At 33.3% G+C, this 16,525-nt stretch overlaps 1 protein-coding gene across 2 annotated transcripts in view; it reads left to right on the forward strand.

Annotated features, from left to right (window-relative positions):
* Nucleotides 1–16,525, forward strand: part of slc49a4 (solute carrier family 49 member 4) — an 86,783-nt gene that overhangs the window by 2,247 nt on the left and 68,011 nt on the right. For both annotated transcript variants that reach the window (XR_012384927.1, NM_001004597.1), the window contains 1 exon segment: nt 2,253–2,346. Coding sequence is in view for 1 of the 2 variants with exons in the window: in NM_001004597.1 (NP_001004597.1) it covers nt 2,253–2,346 (94 nt within the window). In the remaining variant the exon portion in view is untranslated.

Consider the following 16,525-nt stretch of genomic DNA (forward strand, 5'->3'; position numbering starts at 1 on the left):
GGATTGCAGCTGGAAGGGCATCCGCTGCGTAAAACATGTGCTGGATGAGTTGGCGGTTCATTCCGCTGTGGCAACCTCGGAATAATAAATGGACTAAGCCAAAATGAATGAATGAATAATTAAATGAAATTATTTAGTTTTATTTATTTATGTATTTATTTAATTGTTTTAGTTTCTTTATTTTCTTTCTTTATTTTAATTAAGTAATTTATTTTAATTAATTTATTTATTTTACTTATAATAATTATTTTATTTTATTATTTATTTTATTTATTTATTCAGTTATTTTATTTAATTTGTTTATGTAATTTATTTATTTATTTATTTTGTTTATTTTATTTATTAAAATTTTTTAAAAATAAGTTCATTCCTTCGTTTTGTGTTAGTTTTGCATAATCTTTTTCAAGTCTATTGCAGTTTAAAGTTAAGCCTTAATGGATGTGTCACAGTTACAGTATTTAGTGTTTACGTATAATTACAATTTGAACATTGATGGAATGTGTCCAATAAAACAGATGCTGATTCACAACATCCCACTCGACTCAACATTTATTACATATGTGAAGGGCACCTGATTTCTCAAAAATGAGTTTTTGTAATTACCAGAAGGTTAAGATATAGATTGTACGGAGAAAAAAAATATATATACATGTATTTATATTTATTGTATTAATTACTAGCTTTATTACATTTTTTTTTTATTTACTGTTGGTTGATAAAATTTTATATGTATCGCTAGAACATTCTATCATTGTTTATTCCCCGATTCCTAAAAATTATCATTTCATGGTTTTAGTAATGCAATAAATAAATAACAAAGTAATTCCATACAAAACATATAATGGTGGTCTTGGATGTCAAAATACTCAAAAACAAGAAATTATTCTAAAGTAAAAAGTTAAAATAAAAAAGTTGTTCCAAAATAAATAGTTTTAGAATCTAGTTTGAGTTTTCCCCATAAAACACTTCTGTATGATTTCAGATGTTATAACAACAACTTGTATGAAGCTGGATGACATGGTTAATATAAACGTTCTTTATATTAGGAATAGTTGCTAAAACCGTACACTCCACGGAACAAATCATAGCATTTTGGTTGGGTATGACATGAGGTTGAGTAAGTAATGAGAACATTGTAATTGTTGAGTGAACTGTGCCTTTAAGATAAGAGCCTTGTTGTGAAGAATTGAGCCTTGGAAATGTCATTTTCAAGCCTTTTTCAAAGAACGCTCACATGGTTTGCATTTAAGAAAAGAGCGTTTGGTCAAACCTGACTGTATGCTTGTTTTTAACATTTTCCTGCTGCCTTTTACTTGTTATCTTACCTAAAAATAAGATGCATTTTCAGCTATCTCCCAAACCCGATAATGTCAAACAAATGTCTTCAGTTTCTCTGTGCTTACACCTTCATTCTAATGCAATAGATAGTCAACACTCCAGTTTTGCTTATTATTACATTAGCACACTCTATTTGGGGTATTTGCATACTTTAGTGTAAATGTATAAAACAAAAGCTTCCGACAATGTTTGAATCCTTATCTTAAACATGACTTTCTAACTTATAGTGACTATAAGTAAAGGGATAGTTTGAATTTGAAGTTTGTCATTATTTACTTATCCTACACTGGTTCAAAACCTACCTGAGTTTCTTTTCTCTGTTAAACACAAAGGAAGATATTTTGAAAAATGCTTGTTGCTGGAACCAATGACTTTCGAATAAAAAAAATCCTACTATGGAAATTGATGGGTCTCAACAGCCAGTATTCTCCAAAATTATCTTCCTCTGTTCAACAGAAAACCGAAACTCCACATGAGGAAGAGTAAATGATGAGGTAATTCTCTGATTTGGGTGAACTGACCCTTTACATTTTGTTCTTAACAAAAAAGTGATTGCCACAGGCTGTAAAAACCATGTTTGCTGAAAGCCGCAGACTGCAATTTTTATATTAAACTCAAAACTGTTTTGTGCTCATGCATGACTCCAAAATGCTTAGAGAGTATAGATTTTATGCCTTCTGAACACCAAAACATTTGTTATGTCAATAAGTTCTATTAAATTCTTTTTGATGTTTGACTCGTTCCCATCTTATCTGCTCTCTTAATTCTAATATCAGCCTGATTGATGCTTATATAGCTGGTGTCATGGGGATAGATCTATATCAACAACTAATCTCATCAGTTCATGAAAGCTTACAAGATATTATATCTGCCTGACATCAATCCTTTTTCTTCCTCTCTGTCTTGTGCTAAAGGTTTACGAGCATCTTTGTTACTGTCAGCGTTCTTCATGGTGCTGGGCGCAGCGTTACGAAGCGTGCCCCTTAAAGACCTGTACTACAGACGCTGGTAAGACTCTTACACAATACGATTCATCCTAAAAAAGTGTTTTAGCCAAGCTGACGGTATAGGCTGGTTCCTGATCATTTGCATAATTATGCAATTCCTCAATTTCTCAATGAGATAATCCAGGCATTTTCTCAACATCTCGAATAGCCCAAAATTGTGCAAGAAATGGTGATTTTAAAAGGAATGTGTATATGCAATTGGCATAAAATGGAAATTTTACCTCATCTATTTTCTAAATAATAGTTCTACTTTTTCTTTTAGTGAACTTATAAATGCATATGTTTGCTTTTTTTCCTCTTGACTTGGATCAAATCAATTTCCAAATCAAAGTTGGCCAAATATTTTGACAGGTTTTTGACATGCAATATAATATAAAACATCCCGTAAGAATTTATTTGTTAGTACAGAAAACAGCATTTATTGAAGCCAATTCTCCATTTATTTTGAGGGTTTTTTGTTAAACAAAGATAATAGTTCAATGATAGACCACATATGCAGATAGTCAACAGTGGCCTTGGGGATTAGCGAATGACGTTTCACTTATTTATGTGAGAACTAAAAACGAAATAGCAAAAAGTTTAAAATTATTTATTTAATTTATTTCATTTGAAAGGCAAGGAATACTGGCTAAGATGCCGTATTACGAACATCTAATAATCTGACAACACACTACTTAAAATATATTTTTAACTCAATTGTTTACACTAATTATCTGTCACAAGAACCAACAGGGATAAACAATAAACTTTCAAAGTAGCAGACAAGACACAAGGCAGACAGTTGCTGCGCCAAGTCGCCTACCTGTTCTACAACCTAAAAGTGTGTGTAAAGAAAAAGTACATTCTTTTGAGTTTGCAGCAGAAGAGTAGGCAGGCTTTGGCACATCATAACTGTCTTTAATGGACTGTTCGGTTGTTTGTATTGTTACTGTCAATCATTTTGTCCCAGTTAACACCCTTTACATTTTTTGTCACTCAGCTACAATTTTTAAGATCACACCTGGCAATGATATATACAACATGTTGTATAAAAGATAAGTTCAGATAAAAATTTAGATTAAAAAGTACCATCTGTGAGATGGTGACATCTAAGGGTTTAATTTGCGAGTTTTTGAAGCAGGAATAGCAATTTAATTGCATGAAAATCTGGTCAGTTGTTTGCATAACAATACATTCAAAAGCCAATAATCAAATTTAACTTCACAAAAGGTCTCTTTACTTTGTCATAACATTATAATTACTTGGATATTTACATTTATAATTGCGTTTGATGATTTAGAGCATATACACAAGGATATAAAGTATAAAAATTGCTTATCACCTGGAGCTTTGGGCATTAATTTTGTTTTGTCTTTATACCTAAACTCAAACAGTAATGTAAACTTACATTTTGTGTGAACAATCTCTTTAAAAGTTCTCCGGTAAACTATTATGTTGTTCTATTTTATGACATTGCAGCAATTCCTGATTGGATTTCTATAGGTTGGTTCCACATTTTTGATGGTCATTTGAATATGTATGTCTTTGTCTGTTTGAAGTCTGAATTTGCACATCCAAAGAAATAGTGTTGACAGTCTCTGTTTGATAACACGCATGGCAAATAATGTATTGTGTGACTATGGCTTTTATGATCTATCTGTATTTGCAAGGCTAGATGTAGTTGTCAGCTGATTTGTGTTTTCCACTGTTCAGTGCTGCTATCTAGAGAGCGAGGTGGCCAAACATAATACAATTTAATGATAAATGAAGTCACTTATTTCACAAGATTCATACCGATGTGAAATTCATTGCAGTATATGATAAGAGAATGTGTATTATTCATTGGCAATGTTACACTGTGCAGCTGCAGGGTTTACAGCTTTTAAGATGTGACCTTTTCATTTGCTTAAATACACGGTAGCGGAAGACTCTAACAGGACTAACACGCTCTGTTTGCTTTAGATTAGGATTCTTTTACCTGTAAAATTGAATGTTCCTGTCCTCTTCTCTGCTTTGTGTTCTCTTTCCATTTTCTCTCATTCCTTCTTATCTCTTTAAGCTTTTTCATTCACACATGGCTAACATCAGCACACAAAGAAATAACTAGAGCAAGCTTCCTATTGCAGTTAGGAGAGAAGGAAACAAAGCTATATTCATTATTATTTTTTGACAGCTAATTTAACCTGTGAATGACATTTAAGCAGTGTTGCCTGAATAGCTTTGAATAAGTGTATCTTCATCATCTGTTTTCAATATATTTTAGTGAATTTGTCAACAGTATTAACTTGCGTAATAAAAAAACGAGCAATGCATAAATCATTTCAATTAATGAGGAATATTCTGTTGCCTCATTGAATGTAAATGTGCACTGCTGAGAATATTTTAGAATTTTATACATCTGTATGTAATCATGTATTTTGTTATTTTAGTCTGATCTCACAAGGAAACACAACTATTTAACATTTTGTCAGTTTAGTGGCCAAGTGCAGTCATACTTAAATTTACAATTTCAAAAAGGAGGCATGGCAAACAACCCCACCACTAAACCCAAATGTCATTGGGGGATAAGCAAATCGTACTAAATTATACTAATGAGATTTTTGAATTCATATGAATTAGCCTCTAAATCAAAAAGTTACGAATTGTGGTGAGATCGTATTGGTTATTTCCCACCTTTATCAACTCATTAATGCATTTAAAATCTGTATACAGTTTTAAAATTTTACATGTTTTTGAACTTAAGGAAACTGTAGTAACTTAATGTTTTTTTTTTTTCAATTATTACTTAAAAACAGACAAAACTCTTTTAAATGTTTTGATATTTATATGCATATATATTTATCTAAAATTTATTTTTACCAAATGAACATTTGAAAAACTTAAATATTGCTCAAAAGATTTAACAAAAATAAACTAAATAAATGTGTTTTACTTGCATAAACCAATTTTTCATGCAGAGGTTCATTCACAAAAATCTTGTGTTAATTTTGTAACTTTTTGATTTAGTGGCTAATTTGTAAGCTCTCATTCATATAATTTAGTACGATTTGCTTATCCCCCAATGACGGTTGGGTTTACAGTAGTGGTGGGGTTTGGTGCCGCACCAAAAAACTTAAATTTTTCGAACGACCGAACTCGTACAAATTTGTACGAATTAGCCACTAAACTGACAAAATGTAAAATAGTTACGTCTCCTAGAGAGATTAGACTGAATATAGTGAAACTGCAAAATATATTCAAAATTTTTAAACAATTTCATAACTTTCATAGTTTCAATTTATCGCATACCTGCCAACACTCCCGTTTTTCCTAAGAGTCTCCTGTGTTTCAGACCCATCTCTTGCCACCATCCCATTTTGTTATTTCCTCCAGAAAACTCCCGTAATTTCCCCCCGGCTCTGGTTCTCAGTTTTTTGGTACAGTCCTACAGTCTGTAACAACCCTGGGTTGCCAACTTTGGTATAGTATCTAATCGCAGCGACCGCTCAAAACCTGATCCATAGTACAATTACCAACACCACAGTACAATTACCAATTATCAACTGTGTTATTTAGATAAACACACAACGTCTCCACCACCAATCTTCTTGAATTTTAGAGACAAATCATCACCTTAGAATTATAAGGTTCTATTTGACATTTTTGTTATTAACATATTCTTTTTAACCCCTTCAGACCTGAATTATGTTCCAAATTTCAGAAAAATGGGATGTCATTTGATGTCCATTGTAATGGATGCAGGGTCTGAAGGGGTTAAAGTACAACTTATTTATGTTATGGGATGTTTTTTTTATAAGTTCTTCACATTTTAAGACTTTTCATTTAAAAAACAATGATGTTACACATACTGTTTGCTATGGAATGCAAAATTTGGAAGCTCAATATCTCAAAATCATTCAGAATGCAGATAGAACCTTATAAATCCAAGGTGACAAAATGTTGGCAGGTATGATTTATTGTGTCCTTATTAAAAACAAGTTTTAGGATTTTTTTTGTTTTGTTTTTTGTTTCTTTGTATTTCACAACAAAAGACCGTGTACATATATCAACGTATAAGTGTCTATAAGAATGTAAATTTACCCAAATTAGCCCAAAGACTAGTTTTCATTGGTGGTCCCAAGTTGCCAGATGTTAAAGGCCATACCAATCAAATACAAATTCAAACTAAAACATTACTCAAATAAACAATAGAATACAACAACAACATCAAAAAGCCTGGTGTTCACAATATTGATTTTTAAAAAAGCTTTTTCTTAAAATTATACTTAAATGACTTTTTCACACATTCTCTAACAGATTGCAATATAAATTTCCACTGATTTGCTGCTTTAAAAGAAAAACTAGCTTGACCAAAATTTGTTTTTCTTAGTGGAATAAAACAATCAGCTCTAGCTGCACCCCGAGTAGGCATGAGACGATTAACTTTTTTTTTTTTTTTTTTAACTAGATGTATACCGCTGTTTGGAAAAGTCAAGGTTTTAAAACTGCCAACATTTTCTGCTATACCATACCATTATAAGCAAGATTTTTTATTATATTTATTTATTTTATTTTTATTTTATATTTTATTATATTTATTTATTTATATCCAAAGATGACATTTTAAATTGTAAGAAATATGTTACAAATATGAAACAAATATTATAATAATAATTAATAATAATTAATTAATAATAATTTGAATTATTTACCTCACGATTATTGTTCCAAAATATTTTAAATGTTTCTCAAAATAAAATATATTTTGTTCAAAGGGGAAACGTTTTTGTTGTTTACCCAGACATTTAAAAAGAATATATTTTAGAGCAGTAATCACAATACCATCATACAGTGAAACCGTGATATTTTTTTACAAGGTTATCATACTGTCAGAATCTTATACCAGCCCATGCCTAACCCCAAGTCACTCTGTTTTCTGCAGAGTAAAACTGGAATCATAGAAGGGGAGGAGCTACACCATGCATACTCTTGTTCTTATCTCATAGTTATATGTAGTTTGAATTTCCATACAAGTACAGTTTTTAAAACCTTTCTTTTCTCATAGCTTATCATTACAGTTACCACACACACACAAACACACACACACACACTGAAATAAATATTTATATACTGCATTCATTATAATGTTTCCCTTTTAACTTTATTTTATCTTTGCATGTTAGTTGCTTAGATAAAATAACACCATAGTTTCACAGCCCCCACAACACTAGAACATCAAGCGACACATTGACCTTTTCAGTTATATAATCAAAACATAGTGCAGTTGCTCAATATAAAAAAGCTACAGCTTTTTAGGACCGTTTCATGGGAGAAAGAGCAGACACTGTGTTGATTTTATGTACTACACCACAAGCATATATTGCCACAAGCATCTATAGCCTGCACTGCAGTGACTGTTAATGTAATGCTTGATTTCAACACGGGGCCACTTAATGTGTCCACTTTATTGATTCATACACCGTGACTCCATCTATGTTGTGTGTTTTATATTTTATGCTCTAAGTACATCCCCAGCAGACATTATTCAATTGACCGTCAACTCTTCGCCTAAAAAAATAATGGGCAAATCTCACATGTAGGCTTTATTGAAAGTAGCAGGTGCCAGAACAGTGAGAGTTGCAAAAATACTTAGGACTTATTCACAGACCCCATGACTCACGTAGTGCTTCCTCTGCTACTTTAACACTGCCTGAGTCATTATATACGTGTTTCGCACCATAAAACTCAACTTTATAGAGAGCTACTGAAAGCCCGTGGTTCAGCTCAGGTCCCACACGTCTAAATCATGCACGGACACTTTGTGCATCATGTTCTGAGCTGCCACTAGGTGTCAGCACTTGCATTAATGAAGTATAAAAAGATCCTGAGTGAAAAGCTAATGACCATCTTGCATATCAAGTGATCCAGCATGTGACTGATGGTAATCAGTGATATGCCAGTCTAGAAAGGGCTGTTACCATGTGAATGAGCTGTTTTGTTTAGGAGTTCACGTTTTTAGGGTAAACTGGACACCATCAGGCATCAAGAAGCTCAGTTTAGATGCTTATCTTGATAGTAGCTGTTGAAATGGATAGTTCACCCCAAAATGGAACTGAAGTCATTCTTTAATATGCATTTTATTGTAATTATTTCCTCTTCTGTGTAACACAACACCTTTTTTACTTTTAATATGCTTACTGCTTATTTCCATACAGAAGTGTGTCTGTGTGTTTTTTCTGTCATCAAATTTCTTACACCTTTAAAACAGGACTGGGCAATAAACAGTATCATATGATGTAATGTTATAGATTTGATACATGATGATGAGCTCATTTTTACTCTGTATGGATTAATTGGTCACACTTCACAACAAGGTTTCATAGTTAATGTATTTGGGATGTTCCGATACCGATCTCTGGCCGATAATCACATTTAATGACTCGATCAGTACTCGCTGATCTGGGGTTCATTTCCCAAACAACTCATAACACATAACTCGCGGCTGAACAATCATAGTACGATGCATCGTTTGGAAAAAGTACCCCAAAAGCCGTAGTTTCTCTGTCACAGATCCAACATTTAAACCACGTTAGTTAGGTACATAAAACACCCATAATGATGCTCTAAACGAGGTGGTAACAACTTCTTTAGAGAAGAACACCTTTATTTCTTTGTGCAAATTATATTGTTTTACATGCACACACATTTAAAAAAAAAAAAAAATCCAATATTAGTTTTGGTAAAAACATGCATTGGTTTTCCATATTAATTTAAATGTATAAATTTCACATATAGGGCTTATGTTTTCTTTACAAATACTGAAAACATTACATATTCTATTATAAAACATAAAATCACTTACAAAAGCTGACACACATTCTAATATCATATATAAATCATATAAATAAATATTGAGGCTATTTATTAAGAAATATAAAGATGCTACTTTAATAATAATATTAAGAAATATGTTGATGATGATGATTATTATTGTTTATTTATTTTTCATTTTTTTTAAAGTTTACCTTTACAGTTTGACCACTGCAGAAACGTTCTAACCAAGAGACCCATGTCATGTGCAGTATAGATAATTAATAAATAACCTACTATAAATTAAAAGCATTAACGTATATGTTTTTTGTTTTTAAAAGCTTTGGAGACGTAACGTGAATTCTGCTTTTAAATAATAGGTCACCTATAGCTTTCATCATGAGTCACGGCTGTGTTCAAAATGACATCAATGTTTTCAAAGTGCACTACGAGGGCAACACAATTGTAAACATGAAGATCGCTAAAACTGAACTGTAAAAATACTTTGAAAGCAAGTTACTCTTTAAAGAGATTACTTAAATGCGTTTTTTTATAATTCCAAGTTTAAATGTTAGAATGTTCTAAATGAATAAGACATAGGGGGGATAACTGGGAATAGATCCTAGCCAGGAATTATGTTTCCAACTACATCTCCAGAGGTGTAGTTGCAGGTGTACATTTTTGCGACACCGTTTGTGAATGTTTGTTGATCACTATGACAAGAAATCATTACTCTTTACAGGCTGTAAAAATCCTGATCGGAGCATCCCTATAGTATTTACTAACATGAACTACTAATGAAAAATGCCTGCATTTATCAATAACAGTTCAACATTTATTTATGCATTATTAACATCCAAATTCATGCTTGTTAACAGTAGTCAATGCAACGTGAGTTAACATAAACTAACAATTAGCAACTTTATTACTATTAACTTTAATAACTTTAAATACTCTGTATGAAGACAGTCCATGTAAATGTATGCTTTACCTATTCTAAATGGAACTTCACCAACATTTTACAAGTTTATTTAGAGTCATCAAATACACAAGGAAAATCAAGTCTCCACTATACTCATCATAAATAATTCTGGTGATAATATTGTTGGCCATATCCACCAGCCTTTCTTCAGAAGACTTTTCCTATTTAGACAAATTTGGCTTTGGTGGTGTGGTGTGACCTTTAAAACAACACTCATAGTACAAAGCATTTTACAGATTCCTAAAAACCTCTAGAGAAAAACACAATAGTATAATAGTTTAGATCAAGATGAATAATTATAAATAATTAACATAATACAATTTTTTAGAGTGTCTTAAATTACTTTAACTTCATTAACGCATTAATCTCAATTCCTCAATTTTTCAGGTTCTTTCATTAAGCTAGATCTTTATTTAGAAGCTTTGTTTTGTGTCAGAATGACTCTGTGATGATTATTTAATCCTGGCAAGAAGTTGCAGTAATAAATCATTTTTTTACACAATGACATTTGATTACAAATGACAAACGTTGTTCTCAAATCAACAGAGATTGTTGTTGCGGCAGAAGTATTCCAATAGGAGGCACAGACCGATTTATGGCCATTGGACAGTTTTTTGTTTTTTTTTGTTTTTTTTTACTGTGACGAGTCATTTGGTTAAAGCCATAATGTTCCTTGCAAGGCAAAATGAACAGAAATTTCAATCAGTCTTTTGATTGAATACTATTACTTGTTCCCCTTTGAAGATCAGCATAAGGACATGATTGTATCATGTCTTGGCTGACTGATTTTTAGGGCCTGGCAGCATATTTGAAATTCTCTCTGGTCTTTTATTCTGACTTTTGGTTTTTAGTTTTAATTTTTAGCAACACCATAATTGTTTTGGTCAGTATAAAGAAGCCCATTTATAAAACATGTTGCTTAGTCACTTTCATAAAAGTTATCAAATTTGCATGCACATCCTGTTGGACCAGCATTTTATTAGGAAGCGTTAGTAATCCCTCTCTGACATTGTTCGAACCCGATCAGAATCATCTAAGGCTAAATTACCACTTTTCTTACATTTTCTTCATGAGACTCGGTGCTTCCTTTTCATCTCTCACTTTGCTTCAATTTCAAAGCCTAGTGGATTGTCACCTAAAAATATCGCAAAGAACAATGATTTTAGATCAAGTAGTGTGCAAATGGTAAAAAAAAGCACTGAATATTCTAAAATAGTTAATTATACATAAATGATCACAAGTGAGAAAGTGATACATTGTAATGCAGATTTTAATGATCCTGCATCCAAAATGGAATCATTTAATTTGAAATATAATTAGATATATCATGCATATTAATGCACTGTTTTATTGTGCATTAAGCACAATTTTATTACTCTTTTCAGTTAGTATCTTTTATCATTTATTATACATTAAAAATGAATTTATTCATTAATTTTCCTTTGCCTTAGTTACTAATTTATCAGGGGTTGCCACAGTGGAAGGAACTGCCAACTATTCCAGCATATGTTTTACGCAGCGGATGCCCTTCCAGCCGCAACCCAGTACTGGGAAAAACCAATTCACTCTCGCTTTCACACACAGTCATACACTATAACAATTTTAGTACATGCAATTCACCTATAGCGAATGTCTTTGGACAGTGGGGGAAACCGGAGCACCCAGAGGAAACCCACACAAACATGGGGAAAACATGCAGACTCCACGCAGAAAAGGCAACTGGCTCAGCCGGTACTCAAACCAATGACCTTCTTGCTGTGGGGCAACAGTGCTATCCACTAAGCCACCGTACCGCCATAATGAATTTATTTATTCATTCATTTCTTCTTGGCTTAGTCCCTTATTAATCGAGGGTCACCACAGCAGAATGAACCGCTAACTTATCCAGTTTATGTTTTACAGTCACTAGGGAGCACCCATACGCTTTCATTCACACACATGCACTACTGACAATATTAGCATACCAAATTCACCTGTACTGCATGTCTTTGGACTTGTGGGGGAAACCGGAGCACCCGGAGGAAACCCACGCGAATGCAGGGAGAACATGCAAACTCCACACAGAACTGCAAACTGACCCAGCCGAGGCTCGAAACGTTTACCTTGCTGTGATTAAATGTGTAATTAAATTATGCATAAATAATCTTACAATAGGATGTTCACATTTAAGCATAAAATCTGTAAGCAAAATAACAAAAAGAAAGAAAGGAGAGAAGAAAAAAACTAAGAACAAGAGCGGGTATACGTAAAAAATACCATAGATTTAACATAAACAGGAGATTCTTATCTATATTTTTTTTTGTTCAAGTAATTTATGACATCTCTTTTCTTTATATTAATTCTATCACCATTAAGTATATTAAATAGACATTCAACATCAAACCAGAAATGCATTCATGCATGCAGTCAAAAAACAAGTGGATAACAGTCTCAACATCCATTCCGCAAAAAACACAAGATTCAGAAAAATCAACTTTATATCTCTTGAGAAACTGGTTGGTTGGATATGTAATTATATATAATTTCAAATTATATTTCACTGACTTTATTAGTGACACAGTGTTTGTTGTTATAAGTCCAGATCAAGTTACAAATTGATATATTCAAATAGGTTATTCCAAAAGTACTTGTGCCTAAAAGTTGCAGGATAATGAATCAAACTTCTAAGAAATGTAATATTACATTTTCTATCTTTGATACCAACACCATCTAATAATATATAATTTTTAACTGTTAGCTTATATAGTTCACTGTAACCCTGCAAAAGCCTCGCAAGGCCTGCTGGTATTGTATTAATTATTATACTATAATATGTTATGTTATTAAAAAAACATGAATGCACAGCTTTTTTGTGTGTTTTCTTTGGGAGGAAAAACGCTTGCAAAAGTGAATATTTGCTGTTAACTTAATCCCTTTGCATGGGATTAGTATTATCTGTGGACATTGTATGATATAGAAATCCCCTCCCACCATGTGACTTTGCAACTGTGCATATTTCATAGTGTAACTGGAAGTTTACTCTCCAGACTCTTGTAATCATACTTAATACCATTGCTGGGGCCTAAATAAGAGCTAAATTGATTTAAAATAAGACACATCAAACATTAACATAAGATAAAAAAAAATATTTTTAAAACACTGTTTCTTATTTTTATTACAGTATGAATGAAAGAATCAAAGGCAGTGCACTAAGTGGTGTGCCTAACACTATAGCCTTTATTTGATTTTAATTACAACATAGTCTTACGCTTTATTGCTTAATTAAAGTAGGTTAACAGAATCAATTCAGTCTGGAATTCCTTGACCTTAATCTAGTGGGCAATATCTGTAGTCATTCTTTATACCTGAATTGTCAATTTTGCATTGTTTCCAGTCGTAATTGGCGAACGCAGAGTCGTAATGATCAGCTCGAGGTGTAGGATTTAGAATCATCTACGATCCAATTATGAGCTACGTGAGGGGTATCACAATGATTTCAATCAATGCAAATGTAGACCTGCTGTTTCTTTAGAGAGAAATCCACAGTGCATTGCATTCTAGCCCATTTCTTTAAAGGCATAGTTCACCCAAAAATAAAAAAATTATGTCATTTACTTACCTTTCACTTGTTTGAATTTCTTTTTTTTCTGTTCAGCACAAAAAAGATGGAAACATATAACCATTCACTTCCATAGTATTTGTTTTTCCTACTATGCAAGTCAATGGTTACAGGTTTTCATCTTTCTTCAAAATATATTAATTTGTCTTCAACAGAATAAAAACTCCAACTTTGGAACCCCTTGATAGAATAGTGTTATACACTGCCTGACAAAAGTCCTGTCGTCGGTCCCAGTTGTAAGAGCAACAAATAATAACTTGACTTCTAGTTGATCATTTGAAAAAGTGGCAAAAGGTAGATTTTTCAGATGAACCATCTGTTGAGCTGCATCCCAATCATTACTAAGACCTATTGGAACCCACATGGACCGAAGATTCTGACAGAAATCATTGAAGTTTGGGGAAGGAAAAATCATGGTTTGGGGTAACATTCAGTTTAGGAGCGTGTAAGAGATCTGTAGAGTAGATGGGGACATCAACAGTCTGAGGTATCAAGATATTTGTGCTGCACGTTACATAAACTACAGGAGAGGGCAAATTCTTCAGCAGGATAGCACTCCTTCTCATGCTTCAACCTCCACATCAAAGTTCCTGAAAGCAAAGAAGGTCATTGTGCTTAAGTTTTGGCCAGCCCAGTCACCAGAGATGAACATTATTGAGCATGTCTGGGGTAAGATGGAGGAGGCATTGAAGATAAATCCAAAGAATCTTTACTAACTCTGAGAGTCCTGCAAGAACGCTTTTTTTGCCATGATGACTTTATTATTAAGTTATTTGAGTCATTGGAGACATGTATGCATGCCGTCCTCCAAGCTCATGGGAGTCCTACACAATATTAATTCTTTTTCACTGCACCATGATTTTATATTCTATACTGTACTTTCTTTCTGTTAACTGACAAGACTTGTCGAAGCAAAGTCAGACTTTACTGTCCTAATGAAATAATTAAAAATCAACGCATGATCATATTTTATTTTGGTTAAATCAGCGTTATCTAGAGGCTCTTGCCTCATATAAGCCATTTCTGATACCAAACCATCAACCACAAGTTATTTGTTGTTCCTAAAACGTGGATAGGCGACAAGACTTTTGTCAGGTATTGTATATATTTTTTTAATTTATGTACTTTATCCCAGATATTTCGAGTATTGTTAAAATTTAACAAGGGACACAGGTGGTGTCCTATGTCAATGACATTAACATAATATTAAAATGTATCCAGCATGGTAAAACAGCTCTGCTTCTCCAAGTGATCACGATTGGAAGAACTAGAAGTGGCAGTCTTTTTCATAATAATAACTTTGCTGCTCTTGTGTCACGAGAGCTTGTTTGCAACCACTTAATGGTGAATAAATAATGAGTAAACGTTCATTTGGGGGGGAACTATCCCTTGATATATGGGATGAATATAGTATCACAGGCTAAAGTCCAGTCAAGAAACATATGAACACAATTCTGCAGAATGAGATGACATGTTGAAACAGAAGAGAAAGGCACATTTGAGGGAACCTTCACACAATATTTGATTGGGAATTGAGGATGGCACTGCTTGATCTATGGCTTAATTTAAACCAAAATCCTTTGTGGACTGTAAAGTTCAACAGGTGTGGGCTGTTTGAATGTTGCGTATTATGTGTGCAGACAAAACCAAATGCACTTGTGAGCCGGTTTTAAATCTAGGGCAAGTATATCATCAATCACCCACTTAGTACATCTTCAGAGGGGTTTATTTTTCCCTCCCTCAAACATTCGTTGACAAGCCACAGTCAAGAACTTCACATCTTCGTGAACAAGAATAGACCTTAAGACTTTTTGTTCAGTTAGTGACAATTGCTAGGAAGAAACTAGAGAGGAAAGCTTGACACAGGAAGCCTCTTGATCTTTACGACTGTGATTACCATGGAAGAAAAGATGATTTTGGTCTGGTTTTGTGAGTGTCTCTGCTGTAGAAAATGGAGAAATGTTTCAGTCAATCTCTATCTTCACCAATGCTGAAGATCTATTCTGAGGACAAGCACTGCGACGTTTACTCAGGCAGTTAGGCTATCACAAGTCTCCCCGCTGGGACTCAGTCATCCTGTCTCACTGATAAAGCTCTTTTGTTTCCCCTGCTATCAGACCTCACCTTTGTTAGACATGTAGGGAAGCAGTGATTTGTGGTTAGAAACCAGCAAAACCCACGTTTGGGGAAAGTACAGTTTTCAAATTTTAAATGCACAATATGTAATTTTTATTTATTTATTATTCAAATATTCCCACATAACCCACAAGAATACGGTTATAACATTTGCTGACTTACAATATGCCAAATGTTTTGATGAATATTTAAATTTAACAAGTGATACAGATGGTGTCCTGTGCTGATGACATTATAACAAAATAATAAAATGTATCTTAGCATGGTAGAACAGCTATGCTTCTCCACATGATCACGTTCGAAAGACCTGGAAGTGGTAGACTGTGTCATAATAAAAACTCTGCTGTGTACAGCATCAGCAATTGCTCTGTCATCTTATTTTGCTTTTTGATGGCTTTCAGCTTTAAGGTCTTAGCACACTGAAGTCTGACATTTTTTCGCATTCATGTACACAAACCTTGACACTGAGTCCGATGCGTATTAATTGATCAATTCCGAAAAAACGCAAAACCTTTTCGGAGTTAATTCAAGCAGTGATACTTTGTTCTCCTCTCTTCTCCAAAGTAGAATAGATGAATAGGCTACATGGGCTGTTTTGTTAATTCAATATTGCATAGAAAGGAAGGAGAGTTTTCCTTATCAAAGATCTGCGCTGGATTATCCCCAAACGCAAAGTTTATTACAGGAAATCAGTTG

This window comes from Danio rerio, chromosome 9 (assembly GCF_049306965.1).
Source record: "Danio rerio strain Tuebingen ecotype United States chromosome 9, GRCz12tu, whole genome shotgun sequence".
In the NCBI taxonomy this organism is placed as follows: Eukaryota; Metazoa; Chordata; class Actinopteri; order Cypriniformes; family Danionidae; genus Danio; species Danio rerio.